Source organism: Acipenser ruthenus, chromosome 2 (assembly GCF_902713425.1).
Source record: "Acipenser ruthenus chromosome 2, fAciRut3.2 maternal haplotype, whole genome shotgun sequence".
Taxonomy (NCBI): Eukaryota; Metazoa; Chordata; class Actinopteri; order Acipenseriformes; family Acipenseridae; genus Acipenser; species Acipenser ruthenus.
Window position 1 is genome coordinate 6387293 of NC_081190.1, and position 23806 is coordinate 6411098.

General features: G+C 42.1%; 1 protein-coding gene across 1 annotated transcript in view; it reads left to right on the forward strand.

Annotated features, from left to right (window-relative positions):
• Window positions 1-23806, forward strand: part of LOC117404139 (uncharacterized) — a 428486-nt gene that overhangs the window by 398342 nt on the left and 6338 nt on the right. Inside the window, exons 9-10 of the mRNA XM_058987371.1 lie at window positions 14647-14770; window positions 19909-20076. Coding sequence (XP_058843354.1) covers window positions 14647-14770; window positions 19909-20076 — 292 coding nt within the window. The remainder of the gene's footprint in view (window positions 1-14646; window positions 14771-19908; window positions 20077-23806) is intronic.

Below are 23806 nucleotides of genomic sequence, written 5' to 3' on the forward strand. Positions count from 1 at the left end.
GTTCACTATAACGCCACCCTCGTTGATATTTTAATTCACAGTAAACATACAAGAATAATTGACAGAATAGGTTCTACAAATATGTGCAATACTACATGTAAAGTGTGTAAATACATGGACAAATAGTAAAAATATAATTAAACATAAGAACAACACATATCCACTAAAAACTAATACCTACTGTAAAAATAGCAATATTGTTTATGGAATATCCTGTGAAAAATGTGATGAAATAAAATATGTTAGAGAGACTGGAACAACTTTATATAAAATAATTCAGAACCACCTTTCATTAATTAGAAATAAGAAAATTAATGAACCAATAGTACAGCACTTCACCAGTCAAGGACATGACATAAATGATGTAAAGTTTGTAGTATTAGAACAGCTAAAATTAGACAATGCGACATATAGAAGAATAAAAGAAAGTAAATGGATGAATAGACTGAACACGATTATGCCAGCGGGACTCAACAGGAAAGAATGAACTAATTAACTCCAATAAATATATAACATTTAAATAAATAAATAAATAAACAACATTCATTCAAAAGTTGTGCATGCTGACATGCTGGGGAGGTGAAATCAAGGCTGAACCTCAGAGCCAGCATTGCATGAGAATATAAATATAAGTTTATATAAAGTAATGTTAATTAGTGTTAATACAGATTTAAAGATAGGAGTAAAATGATGTCACAATATATAGAATACCATTACATCATGTAAGAGTAAATCATGGATTTGAATATGAACAATAACAAGTCATTATCATGCCGTCAAAAACCTATAAATACCTCCAATGTTTTGATTCAAACATATGCTACCCTGAGGAAGATATGTACAACATATCCAAATGCTGGGCAGCTGACTCTGAGCTAATATATATATATATATATATATATATATATATATATATATATATATATATATATATATGTAAAACTGCAGTCTACAAAATTGAAGGCATATGAAAGAAAAGATTTTTTAAAAGATGTACACAAAAAGTTTAAAAGATTAAAAAATATTTTATTTTCAGGATGTTTCGGGTAAAAGCCCTTCTTCAGCTGTTTAGAAATACTTTTTTCAATTGTTCTGAATGTATTTATACACACACATACACAATCATAAGATGACTAGAAAGTGGTTTAGCACCAGAGATCCACTGAGTGGCTAAGAAGCCCATTGGTGGCAAAGCCGCTGATGCCCAGCTGACCATCCTTTTTTGCTTTTACACTGTAAATATACATACTGTCACAGACATAGCTGTCTGTGTGCATATCTTCAGCTCTTCTCGTTGATCACACATGTCTTCAGCACTACTGTTTTGGCAGCCCAGTTGTTTTGGTATCAGGCTGTCAGCAACCTTTCCAAGTAGAGTTTCTACTCCAAGACAGTGTATGACAGATTCAGTTCAGTTGATTTATTTCACTAGGAAAGAACCCTTGAGAAAAAGTGTCTCTTTTTTAATGGGGGTCCCAGTGAGACTTCAGAAGAAGCTTTCTAGGCTGTGAAAAAGAAATGAGATAGAGGTAATCGGTCTTAACTCCACTCAAAACGGAAGAACTCTCTTGAATGATCGGAAACACTCGATACAGCAGACCAATGTCTAAACTAGCAGGCCAATATGTCTATATGTGTGTAACAGGGGCGTTCAGTTGCCGTGCGGGTATCCGCTGAGAGAAGAGAGAGACACACAGAAGGTTTGTATTTGAAAGCGCCGCTCAGGCGTCCAGGTTTTATTATTTACACAGGCAATCGCAGTAGTTGGTTGGCGCCACTAGGGTACCAGCAATGGTAGCCCTAGTATGGTAGGATAGACACAAACGTGCACATAATTACAAAAACACAAAACAAAACACAGCGGATAAAACAGCTAAAAACAAAGGTTTCCCATCCAGTGGCTCAGCGCTGCTCCTACTAAATAAACTGGGGGACTTTATTTATTACAATATCCTAAACTAATCCCTGTCCTGAGCACTTGGATCCTTGTTAACACACACAGTGATCGCACTAAACATTAGAACAAAGGGCTGGGTCTCCTGCCCTTTTTTAAAGGCAGGTGATTATCAGGGGCAGGCCTCAGCCCTGCCACAATGTGCCTATTTTCATTTGGGTTTTTTTTCAGGATAAGGCACTGACCTGTTCAGTTTTATATCCCTGGATAGTCTTTCTATAAAGGTACGATAAAGGATGGATTGATTGACACACAATTTCACTTCAGCCAAAACAAACAGACCCAGATTAATGGTGCTTTAGATTTTGGAGGGGTTCATTCAGCATAATTACATGGAAGCACATTATTACATCCATAACTATAAAACCCTCAATACTGCTACATTTATAAATATTAAAAGAAACTAAATTCAGTGACAAATGTTTCATTGAATGTAGTTTCGACTACAATAGTCTAAACGTTTTTCATTGAATTTAATTTTGACTAGTGTATATTAATACATAATTAACATTTGAAGCTTATTAAAAAAAAAATTAAAAAAAAAATTAAAAAAGTAAGAGTATAAGAACTATGTAAATGAAAAGTGACAAGGACAAATAACACTGTATCGAGGTTAGGCGACTTTTTTGGGGGTGAAGCAGGTTCTTTTAGCATTAATTTGGTGTTACTCCTAACATACTTGATTATAGCATGATGTAACTGTTTAATTTATTTTGCCAGATAACTCGCACCTTCGTTTTTTTATCAAAAATAAATTGATTTCAGAAAACCCACTGGTGTCTGATAAATGTATATTTCTATATCAAAAACTGATACTATGCAATGTCCACGGCAACCTGAGCAAATCTTTGGTGAATGCAATTACCTGTGGATGCTTTAGTGTAATCCTTTTGTGACAAATCAAAGAGCTGGAATGTTACTATTGAAAAATATAACCCCCACAAGCACACGGAGCACTGCTCAATTATACCTGAGTCTAAACGAAGCTCTTTCTGGCCAAAGAAGTGTTGGTGTACAAGTATAAGCTCTGAGTCTAGTGGAGCACAATCAGGTTTACAGAACTTTGAAAACCTTTTTCTATTCGGAAGCCTAAAATAGATCATAAAATGTGCAATAAAGCTGTGCGCTACAGTCTTTGGAGAAAAGGAGTGTGAAATACCATGGAGCCCAACATGTGTTCTGGTGTGCAGGACATTTCAGCTTTCCCAACACTTGTGTTGAAGTTTTGGAGTCCCTTTACGTGACGTTCCATCATATTATTAATGAATAATGGAGACGATATATAATTTAAATGTCTGGCCCTGATGTCTTGAAGGAAATGGCTTCCCACAAAGATGTCAGAAGGACCCGGGGGGCCTGCGCGAAGGTATAATTAAATGGATTTGTCTGACAGTCCATACATCTTGAGGAAGCCATAAGAAGGATGAGTTCATTTCACCTTAGAAGACATGCATGACAATAATGGGTGTCTCCTCCAACTGAAACAGTGCCCTGGGCTATTTACTCTGGCCCATATCCCACTTCTGAAGTGTCTGGGCTCAATTTGAATATTGAACGCATTTAATTGGATCTAAGTGGCCTGATATATGGGGAAACTAGTGGCTTGCCACATGCAGCTTACCATTCATTGCTACCTCCTGACACTGAACATGTTTTTCTGGAGAAGACAATCGCCAGCCACAAGTTACAGGGTTACCTTCAACAATAACAGTGAGGAGACTGTGAGTGTGCCATATTAGTGCTGGTCAATACATAAGTCTTGTGTATCAAAGGCTAACATACACAGACTGGGCCAGTGGAAATGTGATTGTATTACCTGTACTGGCAAAAGGCCCATATTGGTGTGTCCAGGGAGAATAATGTTCTTTGTACTTCCAGAAAGATGATTCTAAAACAATGCAGAGCATATTTCATATGAACAGCTTAATGTGATAACACCTGTGCTGTCAGTGCTGTTTTAAACACACTCTCAATGTAATGTCATTGTCTCTGATCATCTTTCTTTTTGAATCCCTAATTGTTTATATTGCAACCTGCTAAGGATCACAGGGAGGCCCCTTTTTAGTTTTCTAGAAACATACAAGAGGCAAAACTTGCAGCACAGATATTCATATACATATCTGAGCGTGCTATTTGCACATTCATATTATTTATCATTGAATGTTATCGCCACATATTCTTTGCAAATATTAACAATATTCTGGAGTAAAACTGAAGCTCTTGAATTGATAATGTATCAACAGGCTGTGGCTCGCTGTGGTTCACAGTTTAAAATGCCAGATCAATCTAGATGGCTGTGGTCAGCCAACCCTATCTATTGCTAGATAAATGACATTCATTACTTTTGAAATCGCTGTTAGCATATTAAGTGCAGGTCTGAATCTAGAATTGCATTAATAATATTATTATTATTGTGAATCACTAGATTAAAAAAGTCATGAATCTCCAGTCTTTAAAAGTTGCTTTGATGTCATGCAGCTCATTTTTTGTCTTGATCACTGCAGAGAATATTAATTGTATATAATTTACAAGAAACAACTTAATATTAACGAAACTAAGCATAGCATTTTTTTTTCTTGCTAGTTTAATAACAGAAAATATATACAGTATAGAAACTTTCCAGAATAGGGATGTTAACAGATCACAGGTTAAACATTTCCCAAGAGTTAAGCAATTCCTAAACATATATCCATTGTCAAAGGTATGCATGTCAAATATAAATGTCAGCTGTAGGGTTTATACAACAGGATATGTAAAGTGTAAGGTTATTTATTCTGTATTATATGTTACATATGTTGTACGGATGCAGTAAGGGGGGATTTTTGACTGATAATATTCATGGACTGACATATTTGGTAGCTCATTAGCTGCGTGATCCATTGCAGCTACCAAGAATGGGAAGTCTATTCCTCTAAAGATTAATTTAAACATCACAAAGAAGATTAGATGATCTACTGTCTGCACTGGCCCCATGCACGAGACTCCCGTATGCATCATTTCTCTAAGAAGATCGGTCCATTTATTTTACACACTTAAGTTGTCAATCAGCAGGAGTCAATTACAACAATGAGCCATGAAAAGTTTAATAAGGATCCTGGCACAGATTCTGCTCCAGTTGACGACATCAGCACCCAGGAAGAGGTTGCACTTGGCTATTGCCAGCGGTGTAGTGCTAAATTTTATAGTGCCGGAGCCCTGCCAAAAACTTACCATCGGGGTAAAAATCTCATATTCAAAACCTAATTTCCATTTCTGTGAGTCCATTTTAAATAAATAAAATATATGCAGCACTAATTATTACTACTTTTAGCAACAGAAAACACACAACAAAACTTCTGTTAAATTAAGCAGCAAGGAAAATCCAATAAACCAAAAAAAGTCCAAAATGGTACCAGATGTATAGTTTTAGTCTCCTTCAACTTTAGTGTTAGCAACACTAGTCTGCAAACTTCAGATAAATTATTTAAGGTGCTAGAAGAGTATATTCAGATTCAGAAGTTCAGATTGTACAACCGCTAATTAAATTCACTGCATAACATTAAAAAAAAAGAAAAAAAAACTGTAATGACATTTTAAAAGAAAACACTGAAACTATTGATGCTTCATTTTCGGCTACTCACCGAAAATGAAGCATCACAACATTTTCCACAGTGGGTCCGGAATACTCTTGTCCTTGTGTCTTCAGTTGAGCGGTGACTTCGCTAACAAGTGGCAACGTAATTTGTGGTTAAAAGCCGCTGGATTCGAAGGCGCCTGTCACAAAGACGGCCGGAGTGGGTGGCGTCAGACCAGAAACAGGAACACAAACGACAGAGAGATGGGGTTTTGGTGAGGCTGAACGCGTGATCGCGTTCAGCATTTAATAAACAGACAGAAAATAAAAGGTTTGAAACAACAAAAACACAGGACACGGCACTGGTAGCCAAAAGAAACATATAAACAAAACGGACTACACAGTAAACAGACAGTGCACAGACAGACAAACGAAACACGGTGAGTGAGACAGTTATTCACTTTTATATTTACGTTCTTTCTTATTATTTAATTTCTCCTTCTCCACACTCGTTCTCCACTCACCGAACACCTAACCCCTGAGTGCAAGAAATGTGCGTCTATATATACTATTGTGCTGGGATTCAATTACCAATTAATTATTCACTTGAATCCCAGCACGTGAATTAATTCTGTGCAACCCCGTGCTCACATATTACATTTAACCAGCACGTGAAGTGATTTGTGCTCTCCTCGTGCCTAAATACAAATCTACACTTTTTAAATACACGTGAAACACAGACCCGTTTATATCCCGTGTACCAATCTATACACCAACATTTACACACGCACGCATACACACAAATGCACACAGGGACGGGGCACTTTGCCACATATACCCCCCCTTGTGCGCAGCACACATGGCCTCAACGGCCACCTCCCCCCTTAAAAACCCAGCAGTCCAGGACAAAGTCTCGGGCTGGGAAGGGAGGCTTCAGTGGGCCCTTGGCTGGCAATGCTGTCAGCACCCCTGCCGGTAGTGGCACGGCTGACAGCCTGTTGGTCCCATCCTGCAGCGAAAAAGCTGCGGGGGCAGGTGGTCCCCCGACCTCCCCCTTCTTTGTAGCCGGCAGCTCCCTCCTGTGGGGCTCCGGCCACAAGAACTCCTGCAGCGAAACTGCTGCTGGGGAAAGTGGTCTCCAGACCTCCTCCCCCTTCTTCGTGGCCGGCAGCTCCCCTTTCTGGGGCTCCGGCCACCGTACTCCCTGCGGAGGTACGGGCAGCAGAGGCAGCTCCTGCTCCACTGCTCCGGGCGGTGGCGGAGGCAGAGGCAGCTCCAGCTCCTCTGCTCCTGGCGGTGGTGGAGGCAGAGGCAGCTCCAGCCCCTCTGCTCCTGGCGGTGGTGGAGGCAGAGGCAGCTCCAGCTCCTCTGCTCCTTGCGGTGGTGGTGGCGGAGGCAGAGGCAGCTCCAGCTCCTCTGCTCCTGGCGGTGGTGGAGGCAGAGGCAGCTCCAGCCCCTCTGCTCCTGGCGGTGGTGGAGGCAGAGGCAGCTCCTGCTCCTCTGCTCCTTGCGGTGGTGGTGGCGGAGGCAGAGGCAGCTCCTGCTCCTCTGCTCCTGGAGGTGGTGGAGGCAGAGGCAGCTCCTGCTCCTCTGCTCCTTGCAGTGGTGGTGGCGGAGGCAGAGGCAGCTCCTGCTCCTCTGCTCCTTGCGGTGGTGGTGGCGGAGGCAGAGGCAGCTCCTGCTCCTCTGCGCCTGGAGGTGGTGGAGGTAGAGGCAGCTCCAGCTCCTCTGCTCCTGGCGGTGCTGGCTCCCTCTGCTGTGGCGGCTGGGCATGTGCACGCCGTGCTGCCTTCAGCAGCATAGCGAGAGGCTGCTGGGGGACACCAGCATCCTGCCCTTCTCCCCCCCAAAAATTTTCAGGGGGTTGAGCCTGTAACTCCTCCCCTTCTGGCTCCTGGGGCTGAACCAGCAGGCATTTTCCCTCTGCTGGTGGCTTGGGTCCCAGGGCTGTGGAAGCCCCGACTTGCCTCCCTTTGGGCTGTGGACGCCCCGACTCCTCCCTGTTGGGCTGTGGACGCCCCGACTCCTCCCTGTTGGGCTGTGGACGCCCCGACTCCTCCCTGTTGGGCTGTGGACGCCCCGACTCCTCCCTGTTGGGCTGTGGACGTTCGGGCTCCCCCCACTCAGGCGTAGGACGTTCGGGCTCCTCCCACTCAGGCGTAGGACGTTCGGGCTCCTCCCACTCAGGCGTAGGACATTCGGGCTCCTCCCACTCAGGCGTAGGACATTCGGGCACCTCCCACTCAGGCGTAGGACATTCGGGCTCCTCCCACTCAGACGTAGGACATTCGGGCTCCTTCCGCTTGGGCTCCTCCCATTTGGGCTGTGGATGCTCAGGCTCCTTCCGCTTGGGCTCCTCCCATTTGGGCTGTGGATGCTCAGGCTCCTCCCATTTGGGCTGTGGAGGCAAAACCAGCAGGCATTCACCCTCTGCTGGTGGAGATGGGGACAGCAGGTACTCACCCTCTGCTGGTGGAGATGGGGACAGCAGGTACTCCTCTGCTGGTGGTCCTGCTACCTGGGCTGCTGTTCCATTTATGGTTGCCTCCAGGTAGCTGAGGACAAACTCCACACCTTCCTCCAAGGTGTTTGGGGTGTGTTCCTCCTGATAGGCCTCCCATCTCTCACAGTCCATCATCCACAGGGCCTGGACGACTATGGGCAGAGACTGGGCCTCCAGCCCAGCATTCTCCAGCATCCAGTCCCGCACTTTGATGGCGTCTTCTGCCATTTTTTTTTTTTTTTTTTTCTTCTTTTTTTTAAATCCAAACTGCGGTTCCTGCTCTGGCCTGAGTCCTGGAGGCGCTGTCGATCCCACGCAGGACACCACGTGTCACAAAGACGGCCGGAGTGGGTGGCGTCAGACCAGAAACAGGAACACAAACGACAGAGAGATGGGGTTTTGGTGAGGCTGAACGCGTGATCGCGTTCAGCATTTAATAAACAGACAGAAAATAAAAGGTTTGAAACAACAAAAACACAGGACACGGCACTGGTAGCCAAAAGAAACATATAAACAAAACGGACTACACAGTAAACAGACAGTGCACAGACAGACAAACGAAACACGGTGAGTGAGACAGTTATTCACTTTTATATTTACGTTCTTTCTTATTATTTAATTTCTCCTTCTCCACACTCGTTCTCCACTCACCGAACACCTAACCCCTGAGTGCAAGAAATGTGCGTCTATATATACTATTGTGCTGGGATTCAATTACCAATTAATTATTCACTTGAATCCCAGCACGTGAATTAATTCTGTGCAACCCCGTGCTCACATATTACATTTAACCAGCACGTGAAGTGATTTGTGCTCTCCTCGTGCCTAAATACAAATCTACACTTTTTAAATACACGTGAAACACAGACCCGTTTATATCCCGTGTACCAATCTATACACCAACATTTACACACGCACGCATACACACAAATGCACACAGGGACGGGGCACTTTGCCACATATACCCCCCCTTGTGCGCAGCACACATGGCCTCAACGGCCACCTCCCCCCTTAAAAACCCAGCAGTCCAGGACAAAGTCTCGGGCTGGGAAGGGAGGCTTCAGTGGGCCCTTGGCTGGCAATGCTGTCAGCACCCCTGCCGGTAGTGGCACGGCTGACAGCCTGTTGGTCCCATCCTGCAGCGAAAAAGCTGCGGGGGCAGGTGGTCCCCCGACCTCCCCCTTCTTTGTAGCCGGCAGCTCCCTCCTGTGGGGCTCCGGCCACAAGAACTCCTGCAGCGAAACTGCTGCTGGGGAAAGTGGTCTCCAGACCTCCTCCCCCTTCTTCGTGGCCGGCAGCTCCCCTTTCTGGGGCTCCGGCCACCGTACTCCCTGCGGAGGTACGGGCAGCAGAGGCAGCTCCTGCTCCTCTGCTCCGGGCGGTGGCGGAGGCAGAGGCAGCTCCAGCTCCTCTGCTCCTGGCGGTGGTGGAGGCAGAGGCAGCTCCAGCCCCTCTGCTCCTGGCGGTGGTGGAGGCAGAGGCAGCTCCAGCTCCTCTGCTCCTTGCGGTGGTGGTGGCGGAGGCAGAGGCAGCTCCAGCTCCTCTGCTCCTGGCGGTGGTGGAGGCAGAGGCAGCTCCAGCCCCTCTGCTCCTGGCGGTGGTGGAGGCAGAGGCAGCTCCTGCTCCTCTGCTCCTTGCGGTGGTGGTGGCGGAGGCAGAGGCAGCTCCTGCTCCTCTGCTCCTGGAGGTGGTGGAGGCAGAGGCAGCTCCTGCTCCTCTGCTCCTTGCAGTGGTGGTGGCGGAGGCAGAGGCAGCTCCTGCTCCTCTGCTCCTTGCGGTGGTGGTGGCGGAGGCAGAGGCAGCTCCTGCTCCTCTGCGCCTGGAGGTGGTGGAGGTAGAGGCAGCTCCAGCTCCTCTGCTCCTGGCGGTGCTGGCTCCCTCTGCTGTGGCGGCTGGGCATGTGCACGCCGTGCTGCCTTCAGCAGCATAGCGAGAGGCTGCTGGGGGACACCAGCATCCTGCCCTTCTCCCCCCCAAAAATTTTCAGGGGGTTGAGCCTGTAACTCCTCCCCTTCTGGCTCTTGGGGCTGAACCAGCAGGCATTTTCCCTCTGCTGGTGGCTTGGGTCCCAGGGCTGTGGAAGCCCCGACTTGCCTCCCTTTGGGCTGTGGACGCCCCGACTCCTCCCTGTTGGGCTGTGGACGCCCCGACTCCTCCCTGTTGGGCTGTGGACGCCCCGACTCCTCCCTGTTGGGCTGTGGACGCCCCGACTCCTCCCTGTTGGGCTGTGGACGTTCGGGCTCCCCCCACTCAGGCGTAGGACGTTCGGGCTCCTCCCACTCAGGCGTAGGACGTTCGGGCTCCTCCCACTCAGGCGTAGGACATTCGGGCTCCTCCCACTCAGGCGTAGGACATTCGGGCACCTCCCACTCAGGCGTAGGACATTCGGGCTCCTCCCACTCAGGCGTAGGACATTCGGGCTCCTTCCGCTTGGGCTCCTCCCATTTGGGCTGTGGATGCTCAGGCTCCTTCCGCTTGGGCTCCTCCCATTTGGGCTGTGGATGCTCAGGCTCCTCCCATTTGGGCTGTGGAGGCAAAACCAGCAGGCATTCACCCTCTGCTGGTGGAGATGGGGACAGCAGGTACTCACCCTCTGCTGGTGGAGATGGGGACAGCAGGTACTCACCCTCTGCTGGTGGAGATGGGGACAGCAGGTACTCCTCTGCTGGTGGTCCTGCTACCTGGGCTGCTGTTCCATTTATGGTTGCCTCCAGGTAGCTGAGGACAAACTCCACACCTTCCTCCAAGGTGTTTGGGGTGTGTTCCTCCTGATAGGCCTCCCATCTCTCACAGTCCATCATCCACAGGGCCTGGACGACTATGGGCAGAGACTGGGCCTCCAGCCCAGCATTCTCCAGCATCCAGTCCCGCACTTTGATGGCGTCTTCTGCCATTTTTTTTTTTTTTTTTTTCTTCTTTTTTTTAAATCCAAACTGCGGTTCCTGCTCTGGCCTGAGTCCTGGAGGCGCTGTCGATCCCACGCAGGACACCACGTGTCACAAAGACGGCCGGAGTGGGTGGCGTCAGACCAGAAACAGGAACACAAACGACAGAGAGATGGGGTTTTGGTGAGGCTGAACGCGTGATCGCGTTCAGCATTTAATAAACAGACAGAAAATAAAAGGTTTGAAACAACAAAAACACAGGACACGGCACTGGTAGCCAAAAGAAACATATAAACAAAACGGACTACACAGTAAACAGACAGTGCACAGACAGACAAACGAAACACGGTGAGTGAGACAGTTATTCACTTTTATATTTACGTTCTTTCTTATTATTTAATTTCTCCTTCTCCACACTCGTTCTCCACTCACCGAACACCTAACCCCTGAGTGCAAGAAATGTGCGTCTATATATACTATTGTGCTGGGATTCAATTACCAATTAATTATTCACTTGAATCCCAGCATGTCAATTAATTCTGTGCAACCCCGTGCTCACATATTACATTTAACCAGCACGTGAAGTGATTTGTGCTCTCCTCGTGCCTAAATACAAATCTACACTTTTTAAATACACGTGAAACACAGACCCGTTTATATCCCGTGTACCAATCTATACACCAACATTTACACACGCACGCATACACACAAATGCACACAGGGACGGGGCACTTTGCCACAGCGCCTCATTTTCAGCTGAAGCCGCTGGATTCGAAGGCACCTCATTTTCAGCTGAAGCCGCTGGATTCGAAGGCACCTCATTTTCAGCTGAAGCCGCTGGATTCGAAGGCAGCTCATTTTCAGCTGAAGCCGCTGGATTCGAAGGCACCTCATTTTCAGCTGAAGCCGCTGGATTCGAAGGCGCCTCATTTTCAGCTGAAGCCGCTGGATTCGAAGGAATCCGTGTCTCGTTTCCAGTTGAATTTATTCTGGAATTGCTGGTGTCAGTGTCTTTGTTGTCTGCTGTTCCAGGACATTTCTTCTTGAAAAAGGTAGTGATAGTTTTTTGTTTAGCAGCCATTGCTGTTTTCTTTCCACCCACCACGATTCAACCGGCACTAGCAAAACCTTGTGACACAAACTGAAGGGTCAAGCATTCAATCTGTTGTTTCCAGGGTGCGTTCAGAAGTGAATTTGAGGAACATATTTTTGTGTTCTCTGACACTGTGAGAGTTTGGTTAATTTTATGTGTAAATTGTATAACTTATTTTTTATATGCATTTAATTCTGTAAGGTTTTTTTTTTTTTTTTTAAAGTATCGCAGCTCAGCTCCTCTATTGATGGATTTTTAGGTGCCGAATCGGCGCTCCGTTGTGCTGCTGCAGCACTACACCCATGGATTGCCTGGCTATCTTTCTCAACCTGCAGCAGACATGAAGCATCAGTGTGAATCCGCCACTACTGCACCATTGCTGCTGTTTCCACCACTAATATTTCATAAACCATTCCAGATGCTGACTGGAAACTCAAGCAAAATCGTCTGGCACCCTTCACTTTACAGACCTAATATTTGGTACACAGCTGTATTCTCTGATTTTCTCAGTTAAATGACAGTAGCGGTGTTGTTTTTACTGCAGTAAAATCATATCAATGATACCAATCACAGATTTGTTTTGCTTGTGTTTGTTTTGTCTTTTTTTGTTTTTGTTTTTGTCACAAAAACTCCAATTTTTAGTTTATAGCGTTGGCTACAATGTGAAAATTGTAGAAAACAATTAAGACCAACAAGAAAACAAGAAGTTGTTTCTGTTAATGAGAGGCAAGAACATTTTTAAAGCCTTGTTTATGACACCTTTAATTGCTAGAGCGACGTGTTGTGTTTTGTGATGCTGTGTCTCTCCTCCCAAACATTTTAAAACTCCACTTCTATGTGGAGTGTGTCACTGCAGGAGGGGATGACAATGGCCCACAGGACAGAGTTTCTCAGGGGCTCTTTAGTTGTCTGCTGTGATGTCACTCCACAGGATGACAGTTCCTCCTCCCCTCCTGTTGGCCTGTTGAACGCAAGGACCAGCATGACGTTCTCCCAGTAAACTCAATGACTGCCAGCAGGACCCAGACCAAGAGTAGACCTTTAATAGATGTACATTAGATGTTGAGAAATACTACATTTTTTTAAAAGTGAAAACACTTTTTTTGTGCAAACTGACAGATTGATAGATAAATAGAAGCTAGTATGTTTGGAGGCACATATTTCATTGGTTGATTATTATGGGTTGAGTATCCGATTAATGGTTTGAGAATGTCAGCTAGATTTATAATAGCAGTCTTATTTTAAGTGTAGGTCTATGTGTGGTTTACCTTGAGGTCTATGTGTGGTTTACCTTGAGGTCTATGTGTGGTTTACCTTGAGGTCTATGTGTGGTTTACCTTGAGGTCTATGTGTGGAGTGTAATATGTTTGTTAGGGAGGGTCTGGGAATCAAGGTGCAAAGAAATTCAAATAGAAGTATGTAATGTCTGCTGAGGTAGTTTTCATAAAAAATCTTTCAGAACCATGTATAATATTAAGTAAAAGAAAATAACCAAATTTCATATTGGGTTTGTGATCATGCTTATTATTTGCTTGAATTTTATGATTTACAATATCATCATGGCCCTTTGACATCATAGCGTCATAATAACCTTTTGCCCCCCCCCCTAAGGTAATAAAGCCATTAAACAACTTCTATTTATTTACACCATTCCATTTATCCTTGCTGCCCCAGACTCTCCCTTTAGCTGATTTCTGTATAAGGGGAATTCCTATACAGAAAAAATAACTATTTGATTTGTGGCACAGATCTATCTAAACCCCACCGAAAGCGGCATCCAGCAAGATTTATGATTGATTGAGGTTATTTTTATTTTCCACAGATATTTTAAATGATGAGACATTAAATTGTCAGCTGCATCAGTTTGACTGTAGTAAAACATTGACTTTTGTCTAGTTAGAGAAATTTATTTTTCCCAAAATGACAATCTTTAAGTAGAAACCAGGCAGCCTGCCAGCCCTGCATGTCATACATTGCAGTTTGCAAACACAACACATATTTTAAAATGTTTTTAAGGTTCACTGTGCACATAGATCTTTTGGAATTGTTCAGTAATAAATAGGGCTGCTTTGACTAATCAGAATTTCCACTCCAGAGAACAAACAGTACATTGAATCACACAGGAGGCTTTCAGGACCGACTCGCATGGTGTGTTGGGATCTTTGTGTGTTATAAACCAATTTCAATCAGCTATTTCAGTAATATCAATATATACTTATTAAGAGGAGGCACTGTTTGATAGCTATGTGTTCAAAGGCACAGTATGGTAATGAACTCCACCAGCAGACTAAGTTGAGTAATATACAACAGTGTCTGTCTGCTCCACAGGTAGAGCCTGACTCTTTTGGTGCTGCAAACAGTGTGTGGGTCCCTGAACCTAGGGGTTCATTCCTCAGCTGCTGCCTTTATATTACGTGTGAGTGGTTTACCTGGTAAAGGCATGAACCCGTGGTATACAGTGTAGATCCCGGTTGACTTGTAGAATGCTGAAGAAGAGTTTGAACTGCAAACCCATTACAGATCTACCTAAATACATCCACCCCTGCCTCCCTAGGTTCAACCAGACGCAGATATGGTTTGTAGCAGCTATTAAAAGGTTAACTAGATAATATTAGGAAACAATATTAATTGGCGGTTCAAAATTGTCTTTCATTGCAGGGGCAGCTGGGACATGGAGAAACCACAACTTTTCTGTCTAAACCTCAGCTCCTCTGCTCTGAACTTCTTAAAGGAGCCATCCGCAAGATCGATGCTGGGGATTGCTACAGCTCTGCGCTCACAGGTAAGCTATAGTTTATAAATCTGCTTGAGTTTTGTAAAGCAGTCAGCATTAAATCCCAAGCTTGGCACACTCATTGGATTTTGACCAAAAACACATGAACAACTTCAGGTAAGAAAGAGTTACAGTTTTATATATTTAAATGTGTATTAATTGGAAAAGCAGTATGTGCTGCTGCTGCTTGGTTACCAAAGCGTCATATAAACTAACCCCCAGATTGGTCCGACCTCCTTTGGATTTAACTTCTAGAAGACTTCTCAAGTCTTTTTTTCTTGAGCCTGGGGGATATCTTTTGCCAATCTTCTCAGTAGATCAATTTCAGCTACTCAGTACTTCTTCTACTCGATCCAGCAATACAAGTTTAAGACATTTAATCAAAAGCAACATGTATTGCATGCTGCTTAGATTAATAACATTGCAATTAACAGAGGTGGTCAATGCTTGTGGGCACTACTGTGTCGTGTAATATATACTTCATATAATGAACAAACATCATGACTTCATATTTAAGGCACAATATATGACATACTGTATATTGCCTGCATTTTACTGTGAACCACCTATTAGTTTCCCCACATGGGCTTTCTCTATGAATGAGCTTTTCTAGGCTACCGCAGCAGCGATTATGTCTTCAGGTGATCTATACATTGCTATTATTTAAACAAGCTTTTTATAGATTGCGTATCAAGCGGATTTAGTAGATGATTGATTTGACCTTTCATAGCTGGCAATTCTGTAAGAAAACATGATCTTTACCCTTTTTTGGGGAATTCAGCAATCAATCTTTGTATCCGAAAAAAATAATGAGCGAGCTGAGCTCTGTGTTCTTTCTGAAGCATAATTTGTAAGTCAATACCTGTGCTGTGGTTCATTGTATAATCCCTCCTTTCTTTTTATGCTACACTTTTGGGCAGCAGTGTGGAGTAGTGGTTAGGGTTCTGGACTCTTGACCGGAGGGTTGTGGGTTTAATCCCCAGTGGGGGACACTGCTGTTGTACCCTTGAGCAAGGTACTTTACCTAGATTGCTCCAGTAAAAACCCAACTGTATAAATGGGTAATTGTATGTAAAAATAATGTGATATCTGTATAATGTGAAATAATGTATAATGTGATATCTTGTAACAATTGTAAGTCGCCCTGGATAAGGGCGTCTGCTAAGAAATAAATAATAATATTAATAATAATACCATGTAAAATATCTTTACAATATGACATTAGCTGGAGTTGAATCATACATGGGTAAATGGGGTTTCTTTTTTCTAATGGAGTGTTTTACAGTAGTATATTAAAGCAACAGAATATTTAGAACTTGTTTATTGATATACTGTGTGTGATTACTGCTTCAACCAAAAGGGACATGATCTTAAAAACCATCACTCCAGTGTTTAAATGTTAAATGTTTTAATGAGTTAGAAAAAAAAAAAATTACACTAGTGCACGCACATACAGGGAGTACTTGTAATAGTGTCATAATGGCGCAGTATCTGAAAAGGTAAAAAAAAAAAAGTGTTTAAAATCAAGAGTTTATCAGATTATATCCAAGTGCAATCCGACAAGGAGGCTAGGAGTGGGTGATGAACGTTTGGTGAAGATTCGTTTAAAATCAAGGCTACTGTTGTGTGAACCGTGTAGAGTGGGACAGACAGATTGACCAAAGGCATTGATCAGCACATAAAGGTCCTCATTTCTTGATTGAGGACCCTAAAACTGTCCAAATATATAAATGGATGTCTTATCCCAGGTACTTTGTTTGTTCTGGTTAAAATATTTCACAGTTTAGCAAAAGCAATACCCAAAGGTCAGTGAGTCATCTTTCTAGTCAATTAAGATTGTTATCTCTTGAAACTTTCTGTTTCCACTTAGAAACTACATAAACAATCCCACTTTTAAACCAAACACTGGTATATGGATTTCTAAACCAGTTTAGAGTGACAAAAGGTACTGGAAAGTATGCTGGTGTCTAAGCTTGTGGCTTTCCTTAAGCCATTTCAAAGTTACTCAGAGGATTTATGGAGGCAGTAAGTGTCAGGTTGCTGTCTGCCCATTTGGTCCTCATTGTTTTAGCAGCTCAGTGCTGTTTTTGTTGGGTGCAATAAACTACTGTGAGGGTGGCACTGAGCTTATGAATCATCAGTAATTTAAAGAATGTAAAGAAACAAAACAACTCTGCAGAAGATGACCATGTAGTACAGCTAAAAGATAGATAACAGTCTCATCTTTATCCACATTCAAAATCAGTACAAAAACACTATGAAATACAGTTTAATTTGACTCAGTTGTCTGTGATTGAGGAAAAGTCAGGATTGTATAGTTGGTGTTGTAACAGTGCCTGTAGGGTACTTATTTGACTTCCAAACAAATGGACAGGGATTTATTAATAATAATATTAATAATAATAATAATAATAATAATAATAATAATAATAATAATAGTACATTAAAAAGCACTATTAACCTAATGTAGAAGATTACTTGCTTTCCAACTATGGTTTCTTGTCTGTCTATATGTGGCTTATGAAAAAAACTATATTAGTCTAATTGTACTTATACGATAACAAAAAAATCAGTTTGTTGCAGATCATCTCCTTTTGGCATAAACAGAGTTTGGAGCTGTTTAAGAAATAATGTGCATATACGAATCACGTATTTCCTCCAGAACCCTGTTTTAAAACGTACTGTAAGCCAGATTAAAGGCTGTTATAGGCAGTAACTATACATTTATTCGTTTCACGCGTGGTAATAGACAGTTCCTGTTAAATGGTTCTCATTAGGGTCAGTGCATCTTTTTAATTCAAAGGAAATGATCAATATACTAATGTGCTCTAGCAACTTAATCTAGTTTAAATTACAAATAAAATAATACGATACTGTGTCATGTTCTGGCTACTGGGATGTTCCACCCAACATAAGGAATCAACTCCCCAGTAATGTTGAGGCTGACACCCCGGGATCCTTCAAGAAGCTGCTTGATGAGATTCTGGGATCAATAAGCTACTAACAACCAAACGAGCAAGATGGGCCAAATGGCCTCCTCTCGTTTGTAAACTTTCTTATGTTCTTAAGTTCTTATATACAGTATCTGTGTTATTCTTGAGAGAAGACAGGTCAGTTGGTTTTAAATTAGACAGTGCAAACAGAAGCTCAAGTAATATGACCTCTGGTCCTGGATTTCAAAACATAGTGGTAAGCAATGCTAAAAGAACGCCTTGGCCATATGAGATGTTGCCATATACTGTGGCTACAATTCCATTGGAACAAGCTTGTTTACTAAGGCGTGTTCTAGTTAGATCAAATGTCAAAATAACACCAAGCAACTTATCCATTTCTTTGTAAACATATTGATTAACTAATACAGTAGTAATGTCATATCAATGGAATAATAGATGATTTATCTCAAGTGATTTATGCCAATTTTGTAAGATTTTTTTTTTTGTGATTTTTTTTTCTTGTCTTTCTTTAACTTATATTTTTCATATAAAAAAGTGATGTTTTAAAAGCTGAAATTTAGATCACACATTGTATCCAAAAAATACTTTCAATGCAAAGCTTAAAAAACAGACTGCTTATACAAGAGCCGAGGGACCTGGGTTCTATTCCCAGTGCAGCCTAATGCGAGTGTCTGAAAAAATGATTTGGTTTGGAGCTGAGGTACCAAACCTTTTAATGGTGCACTGAATTTTATTCAGATTTCAGCAAAAATATATTCTGCTTGATATGAGATTAAATGTATCACTTAATTCATTTAATTCTTGTGTTCGCTCCCTGGGTTTTGAAGACTGTCATTTGATAGTAGTCCCCTGTTGCTCTTTACAGCCCTCTAAAATGAAGACAATTTGTGAAGCTATACCTTCTAGGTGGAACACTTTGTCTTGCTGAGAGATCTCTTGACTGCTCTAAATTCACCGTGTCGCTTAAAAGCAGATCCATTTTGTCATGTATTGCAAAGGTTTAGTTTTGCTCATCATATTTAAGATAAACTGCAGGAGACAATTACATCTGTTTTAATGCAGCGCTGTCTGATTAAAAAGAGAGAAGTGTGACATAATAAAAACCCTCTATTTCAAACAGGCTTTGCAGTCCAATACGGGTTGTTTATTTCAAAGTTTGTTACATCACTTTTTTTTTTTTTCAAATATGCAAACTTTGCATGTGAGAAAATGCTTGGGCAATGGTCTATGTGTGCACAAAGAATACATTTTTTGGTAAAAAAAAAGATACATAGGACTGCAAAAAAATTATATGTAACTGCTTTGTCTCGAGATGCAAAAAGTAATCGATTATCATTTATTGATCGCCATGATTTTACTCTGCAAACCTCAATTAAAGATTAATTGATCAATTACTCATGCTTGTGCCCAACTTGGAGCCTCACATAGGTAGCTACTCAGTACTAGAATCAAGCTCTTCTGGTTGTATTTGTTTAGTGATGATGTATAATAATATACATCTGATTGTTGTTGATTATCAACTATCCAACAATGGGTAATACCCAACATGTGATAATAATGTTGTGTTGAGGTAATATTCCCTAGCCATAAAATCTTGCTGCAAAGTTACCTTCAATACACATTTTCCTGCAGAACCAGACTACAGCAGAGTGGAGCCTCGGACCTTTCTTCATCGCAACAAAGCAAACTAATAGATACCATCTGTTCCCAGCTATACTTGCAGGCTATCCTGGTCGGCTGTCACATTGGAAATTCAAGATTGATTCATAGCTGGTCACTATAGCTGTAGCAGTAGCAGATGGGCAAGAATGGTATACAGGAATTGAATTAACACAGTAAAGAAAAGATAGGAATGGCATTAACACAGTAAATAAAAGATAGGAATGGCATTAACACAGTAAATAAAAGGCACAATAAATTACAGCAATAATAAAAAAAAAATGCTCCATGTGGTTGCATACAAAGTTGTCAATGAATTAATGATAGGGTTAAAATGATACATATAGTACAGTGTTATACATACAGTACTTTATGTTACCCAATCTATTATGATAAAGAGTTACTGAGAGGAAAGGATCTTTAAATCAAACTCTTTGTGGGTTTGTTTTCAGTAATGTATCCCAGTTGTGTTTCCCGCTGGCTAAATGGACCAATTATTTAGGCTATGATTCTGTTTGTTTATTTTCTGCATAGCTAATGGAGAGTTGTTTATGTGGGGGAGAAACTGCCATGTAATTGATGGAAACCAACCAGCGTCCCATAAATTCTGGAGCCCGCAGAAGGCTGATGTCAGTAACCAGGCTGTGTGTGACATCAGCTGTGGGTCGTGGCACACCATGATCCTCACAGGAATTCCTAAAGGTACTACATTCACATTCATGATTTTCTAAATGGGTTTCTCTTGTGTTGCATAAATACATTTCAAGTTACAATATTATTACTACTGAGAATATTTTGGTTGTTCTTTTGTTTTTTGGTAATCCCGGTTATTCAAATGTTTCAAACACATTGTGACTGATTTTCAAAGCCAGGCCATAGAGTAAACGAATCATTGAAACAATAAACACAGCAGGTAAGTAAGTTAGAGTGCAGCTAGACCATTGGAGTGAGTTTGAACTGCAACACAGGAAGTGATTAGAAACAAGAACGCAGAAAATATATACTGAACTATAAAATACAAGCAGAGAACCTTCAACAAGAAAAGGGGGACTGGTGATGCTACTGCAATGCATTGTGTGATAGTATGAACTTACAGTATTGAGCTGTTTCTGTTTTTAATTTAACTACCAGGGAAAATATATACACCTTTGTTTCAGGGATTTGTAAGAAATACAAGGGTGAGCCATTCCATAACCTAACCAATTTAATAATGACTGCTTGCAGAGTGTGACTACTTCAAATTAATCTACTCTAACACCTCAATTCGGGCATAATCGTTCTCATTTCTGACGCACGACTCCAGATCTTCTGGAACACTTCTATCTGCCCACAGAGAAACTAGAGTCTGCACTTCCTCAGCGTCCCAAGACTGTACTTTTCACTCATCACACTCGCTGCCCTCCATGTTGTTTGTTGATTGTTTTTCTGGAGTGTACTGACTGCTGCAAGGTAATGACGATAATCTTTAACCCTGCCCCTGGCCCGGCTTATCCTTAACCCCGCCCCTGGCCCAGCTTAGCTCCGAGCCAGTGGAGAACCACCCGTACCCGTACCGTAACGAGCCCTCACGGGTCGGATGTGCCAGTGGAGAAGGGGCATAAGAGACCCTAAGCTTAAACCAGACTTCACGTCAACTTCTAAACCTAAACCTTAATTCTAAGCCTATCCAAATCCCATAGAGCATGCCTAACCCTAACCTATGCTTTTAGCAGCTGAGTATTGGGGTGATATCTAGAGCCCCAGGCTTCAGTCAAGCTGTTTTTTTTCAGTCTCTTCATTAATGCTGCACAAAAACATTAACAGTCCACATGAAACAAAAGATTATAATTAAGTGATTGAGAAAGTTACTGGCACACAAGCAGATTTGTTTTAATGATTAAACACTTGCGTTGTTATGTGTTCATAAAAAAAAAAATCCTAACATTTTACATGAAGTGTCTCTAATTACTGTGTATTTACATGTGTACTTAACCTGTAAGTCTTTTTGCACAATATATGCAATATATATCAGAAAAGGGATAGGTTAGTGTTAGGGTTAGGTGTACTTACATATAACTACAATGTTATTGTGCAATTACAATGTATTAATGTGTAATTTTTTTGCATGATATAACCCTGTATTTACTAAGTAACTACTACTTCAATATACAGTACTTAGAGACACTTAATGTAAAGTGTTACCAAAAACAGTTCTACTGTTTTGTTTTCTAACATTCTGAATAAAAAACAGACTTTTTCTTTTTAAAACACAGCTGTTTATAATTGAGTTGGTTTGTCCAAACGTCATGCATGGCCACCCCACACACATTCCTATCATTTTCAGGATTATTAATAAAGACAGATCATCCACAATTGAAACCTTTAAGGTTTGATCTCTTTCGAGAAAGAGCTTCCCACAAAAATGGTACAAGGGTCCAGGAAGCCATTGAGAAAGAATAACTAAATAGCTATTTCCGCAGTCCAACATTATTGTTATAATACATGTCAGGCTGTAAAATCTAAAAAAAACATGAGGTTGAATCAAAGTTATTGGATAATATATATTAGAAACCTAGCAGTATTTTTTTTATTATTATTATTTTTTTTAGCATTTATTAAGTTCAACAGCCACAATAAATGAGCCAATAGGTTGGTTTTACACTGCATGGGCTGGCAGGCAACAGAGATGCAAAAGGATTTACCTGGTTGGCAAATGGAGGTTTTATTTAATGTGTGTGAGGGACAGTTAGAGAGAGAGTCAGCGTGTTTGTTTGAATTAGCGTGGGAAAGGTGAGCCTCCCCAGCACTGTGATTAAATCCTTTCAGCCTTGGGTACTAAGTGTGAGGTGTACGCACACTTCACTCGGCTGTCACTCTCTCAGTTAGCCGCTTTGCAGGTTGTGAGAGGAAACACGCGCTGCCTCGGATCACTGAGCTCTCTCCTCAAGAAGCATGTGTTTGTAAATAAGAATGGATGGAAAATCGAACCCAGGCTTCTCTGTTTATCAAACAGCAGCTCCTTCACTCAGCCGGGAAACACACTGCAAATTGGTGACAACTGAGAGCCCTGCTGCTGCCGTGAGCTGGGAGAGCTGTAGTTCATTTTTATTGCCTGTGTCAGAAACAGCCGCTGCTTAATGTTGCGCAATCTTCTTTCTGTGCCGAGTGGACGGCAGCTATTTGAGGTGACAGAGGCTACTGTTGCCTCAGTACCAGTATCACTTCAAAACCTACAGCTTTTAATGAACCCTTTGCTGCCCAGTGTCCAATATATTTGACATTAAGAAAATAGCCATTTAATAGGTATGGGCACATACCCAGGGCAGTAAAGGGTTAACTACATCATGAGTGTGTTGAGAAGCCCCCAATTCCATTCAGAAGCGATGGAATAACTACTATTGACTTGGGACAGCACAAAGAACCACAGTGCAGAGCACGCTGACTTTTTAGATGACTATTGAAAATGGATCTGCGTGAATACGCACAGTGTGTGTGTGCAGCTGCTGTTGTACTGCTGTTTAGAGACCAACAGACCTGTTGCCTTTGAAAGATTGTTTAATCTTTCAACCAGTTTCACATTTAACACTTCACTCGATTGTAATTTGACGTGAATCAGGTTTCGTTTGTTGGTTTGCGTTGTACTATGAGAATAGATCATGGTACAGTAAAACAAAGAGTCCATAACGACAGCAGGCTGACTGTGTTGAAGTCAGAATCAGAGTGGAATCATCACACAACTGTCTTTCCTATTCAGATCTATTACCTTAAAAAAATAAAAGTTATAACTAATGGGCTCATCTCCTCAACTGTGATCTCCTTGTGCACTCGACGTGCCCTGTAATTATGTAATAACATCATCACAGACACATTTAATCTTTTTTTTAACACACACCCACCTTTCTCCCTGTCTATATGATGTTAAGTAATAGAGATGATGTTGTTTGTCGTTACTCACATGCATTGATCTGCGCAACTTCTTGAGCCAGGAAAACACCTGAGACTTGCACTTACTGTTGCAACCTCATGTACTTTGCATTGCTGAAAATGTATTTTTAAACACAGTAGCATGTTTTTGTACTGTATATATGTATGTGTTAACTGCTGCTACCAAAGTCCTTTCACTGTGCATGGCACAAACTGAAGACAAAGCTCCACTGGTTTCTATATAGAAAAGCTTCCCTCAGCCATTGCTGTCGGTAAAACAGAGGAAACAGCAGCATCTTGTAGGGGCTTTTTTTACACAGACCCTTATAAATGTTTACAGTTCAGCAGTTGTCTGTGAAAACAGTTCATGTGGTGGGCAGTAAAATGACTGTGGTAGCTGTCCCTCTGTTAATTAGTGATCCAAGACATAACAAAACAATTGCGATCCCATATAAAAAGAAAGTATGTTTTTAATATACTTTTATACATGGTGTATAGGAGTCATTCATTTGAAACGTGTGGTAAACCT